General features: G+C 47.8%; 1 protein-coding gene across 1 annotated transcript; it reads left to right on the plus strand.

Moving 5' to 3' along the window:
- On the plus strand, positions 1–1,670 carry MAA_11754 (Zn(2)-C6 fungal-type DNA-binding domain protein; the record flags this gene model as incomplete). The annotated part of the gene is made up of 2 exons (XM_011412669.1): positions 1–1,557; positions 1,656–1,670. The coding sequence occupies 2 exons, from the start codon at positions 1–3 to the stop codon at positions 1,668–1,670; spliced, it is 1,572 nt and encodes a 523-aa protein (XP_011410971.1).
- Positions 1,671–1,719: the final 49 nt, after the last annotated feature.

The raw sequence follows: 1,719 nt of genomic DNA on the forward strand, positions 1-1,719 counted from the left end.
ATGTCTGGAAGGAAACGACAGCGATCTACCCAGCACACGAGATCTAGCCCTTCGCCATCCACGAGTAGCTCCAGTACAATTATTGGGCAGTTTTATGGACTTGGGGACGAGAATGCACTCGATAATATATTCTCGTCTCTTCCACAGACGTTTTCGAGCCTCCCACGCCCTCATGCCTCACAGCGTCTGCATGAACTTACTTGGGCCCTTCGTTCTGATCACGAGATTTATCTCCAGAATGACTTCTCCCGTGAACGAAGACGAATCCAGAGAGTCAGAGCGCTTGTACCGGGCCCAGAACCTGACCCATTCGCCTCTGAACCGCCCGAATCGCCTCCACTCCCCCAGCAACCACCAACAAGAACAAAGGCCGAGTTTGAGTCCGCAATGAGTATAGCACGACATGTCATCGGCGAAGGCCGAAGGTTAACCATTGATCTTGCTCAATCATACGAACGAGTACAGGCTTGGCGAGAGAGATGGGGATGGTCACCCATAAGTTCAGAAGCATACGACTCTCCGCCACCATGCTCTCCACCCCATACGTTGCCAACGCAGCCGCTCCAAGCATCACCAACGCCACAGACTGTCAATTTATCACCCATACGGAAATCTCTATCCCCGGCCCCGGAGCCAATCCCGAACCCCGTGATACCTGGCGACCCAGCACCCTCGGCCGAAGCTCTCTTTAATACTGTAAATACATTTGCGAAGGAGAACGGCTTTGGGATTGTTCGACGGAATCAATACGCTTTTAAAGGGCGAGTAATTAGATATTCCTTTCAGTGTGACCGCTTTGGACAACCTCGGGCTTCAGAAGGCACCGGTCTTCGAACTCGAAAGTCCCGGAAGTGCGGATGTCAATGGAAAATAACTGCTGAATCTCTAGAGGAAGGGAAATGGCTTCTCCGACAACACAAAGATCCAAAACATCATCAACATAACCACCAACCAAGTATTACCCCGTCTGCTCATCCGTCCCATCGACGTCTTACTACACCAGTTAAAGCAACCATCGAGTCAGCAAGTCGTCGAGTGGGCATTCGAGCCAGTGATGTAGCTGCTATCGTTGAAGAACAATTTCCTGATACGACACTCCTACGGAAGGATATTTATAACACCCGTTCACTCATTAACCGGGAGAAACTCCATGGCTACACACCTACCGCAGCATTAATTAAACTTTTTCATGAGAAGAATATTCCATATCTTGCAAAGTGGGCTGATGATGATCCGGATAGGCTACTGGGCCTCGTCTGGACTTTCCCCTACTGTTTACAAATGTGGAAGCGCTTCCCCGAGGTTATCAGTTTTGACAACACATACAATACCAATCGATTCAAGCTTCCATTATTCCAAGCTACTGGTCAAACCTGTCTGAAGACAGTGTTTAATGCTGCATTCGGTTCAATAGATAATGAAAGGAGAGAAGGATTTCAATTCTTGGCAGAGAGCATAAAAGAACTTCTTACAAAACACTCAATTAACCAACCAGATGTCATTATCACAGACTTCGATAAGGCCATGAAAGCCGCTCTTGATGACCAGTTCCCAAATGTACAGCAACAGCTTTGCATTCATCATATCCTTTCAAACGTCTTGCTTAAATCGAAGACTAAGTGGACGGGTAAACGTGTGGGCAGCACTAGCACTAGCCCGACCACAACTGATGATGAAGATGCTACAGATAAACATTTGATCAAAGACTCTTCAACTAGC

Source organism: Metarhizium robertsii (assembly GCF_000187425.2).
Source record: "Metarhizium robertsii ARSEF 23 chromosome Unknown MAA_Scf_17, whole genome shotgun sequence".
Taxonomy (NCBI): domain Eukaryota; kingdom Fungi; phylum Ascomycota; class Sordariomycetes; order Hypocreales; family Clavicipitaceae; genus Metarhizium; species Metarhizium robertsii.